Source organism: Myotis brandtii, unplaced genomic scaffold (assembly GCF_000412655.1).
Source record: "Myotis brandtii unplaced genomic scaffold, ASM41265v1 scaffold2049, whole genome shotgun sequence".
In the NCBI taxonomy this organism is placed as follows: domain Eukaryota; kingdom Metazoa; phylum Chordata; class Mammalia; order Chiroptera; family Vespertilionidae; genus Myotis; species Myotis brandtii.
Genome location: NW_005357632.1, coordinates 44,233 through 45,443, shown reverse-complemented (window position 1 = coordinate 45,443; position 1,211 = coordinate 44,233). Strand labels below are relative to the sequence as shown.

The 1,211-nt window shown below is 50.9% G+C and overlaps 1 protein-coding gene across 1 annotated transcript in view; it reads left to right on the top strand.

Moving 5' to 3' along the window:
* Positions 1–1,211, top strand: part of CSF2RA (colony stimulating factor 2 receptor, alpha, low-affinity (granulocyte-macrophage)) — a 13,772-nt gene that overhangs the window by 5,397 nt on the left and 7,164 nt on the right. Inside the window, exon 4 of the mRNA XM_014538907.1 lies at positions 725–825. Within this exon, the coding sequence (XP_014394393.1) occupies positions 725–825 (101 nt within the window). The remainder of the gene's footprint in view (positions 1–724; positions 826–1,211) is intronic.

Below are 1,211 nucleotides of genomic sequence, written 5' to 3'. Positions count from 1 at the left end.
TGGACACAGTGTAGACAAGGAAAGACCAATAATTATACGTCCACCTGGCCCCAGTGTAGACGAGGAAAATCCAATAGTTATATGCCCATCTAGATCCCAGTGTGGACGACATAAAACCAATAGTTATACATTCATCTAGACCCCAGTGTAGACGATATAAACCCAATAGTTATATGTCCACCTGGGCCCAGTGTAGACGAGAAAAGACCAATAGTTACACGTCCACCTGGACACAGTGTAGACAAGGAAAGACCAATAGTTATACGTCCACCTGGGCCCAGTGTAGACGATATAAACCCAATAGTTATATGTCCACCTGGGTTCAGTGTAGATGAGGAAAGACCAATAGTTATATGTCCATCTAGACCCCAGTGTAGACGATATAAACCCAATAGTTATACGTCCACCTGGGCCCAGTGTAGACGATGGGAAGGTCTGGGCTCCATGTCCACCTGGATTTAACGAGGATCCATGTCCACCTGTTGGGGATCCCGACGAATAAAGGATTGGCTCACAGGGGCCCTCGTCCATCCCTCTGCCTGCGTCACCTCCAGGGTCGCTGAGCTCACAAGGTCACTGGCCCACCCATAGCTGGTTTTCTCCCTCAAATGGCAGAACAGACAACACTTTAGAAAAATAAAAAAATGTTGCCATGGAGAAAAGTCAACCTATTCTCTTTTGTTTGTTTGTTTGTGGCTTTTTTTTTGTTCGTTTGTTTCTCCAGAACAGTATGCAGCCCAGTGACCATCAACTGGTGAGTGAAGATTCTGAGCCCAAATTCCGCCCCTTCGTGGAGCTTCATCTCATCCCCATCTTGTCAGAAATGTAGGGGCGCTTCCCATCGTCCCTCCTGGGGGCCTGGGCGGGGTGTCCACTGGGCTCATGTTGAGATGAGTTATTACAACCCTGTGATCTTTTTAAAAATCTATGTTGACTAGAGGCCCGGTGCATGAATTTGTGCACCAGTGGGGTCCCTCAGCCTGGCCTGCGGGATCGGGCTGAAACCGGCTCTCCGACATCCCCTGAGGGGTCCTGGATTGCGAGAGGGCATAGGCCAGGCCGAGGGACCCCACCAATGAACGGTCTGGGCCAAAGGGGGGCTCCAGGGTGTGTCCGGCCCGTCTCACTCAGTCCCGATAAGCCAGACCCCAGCAGCAAACTAACTTACCGATCGGGGTGTCTGCCCCCTGGTGGTCAGTGCACGTCATAGC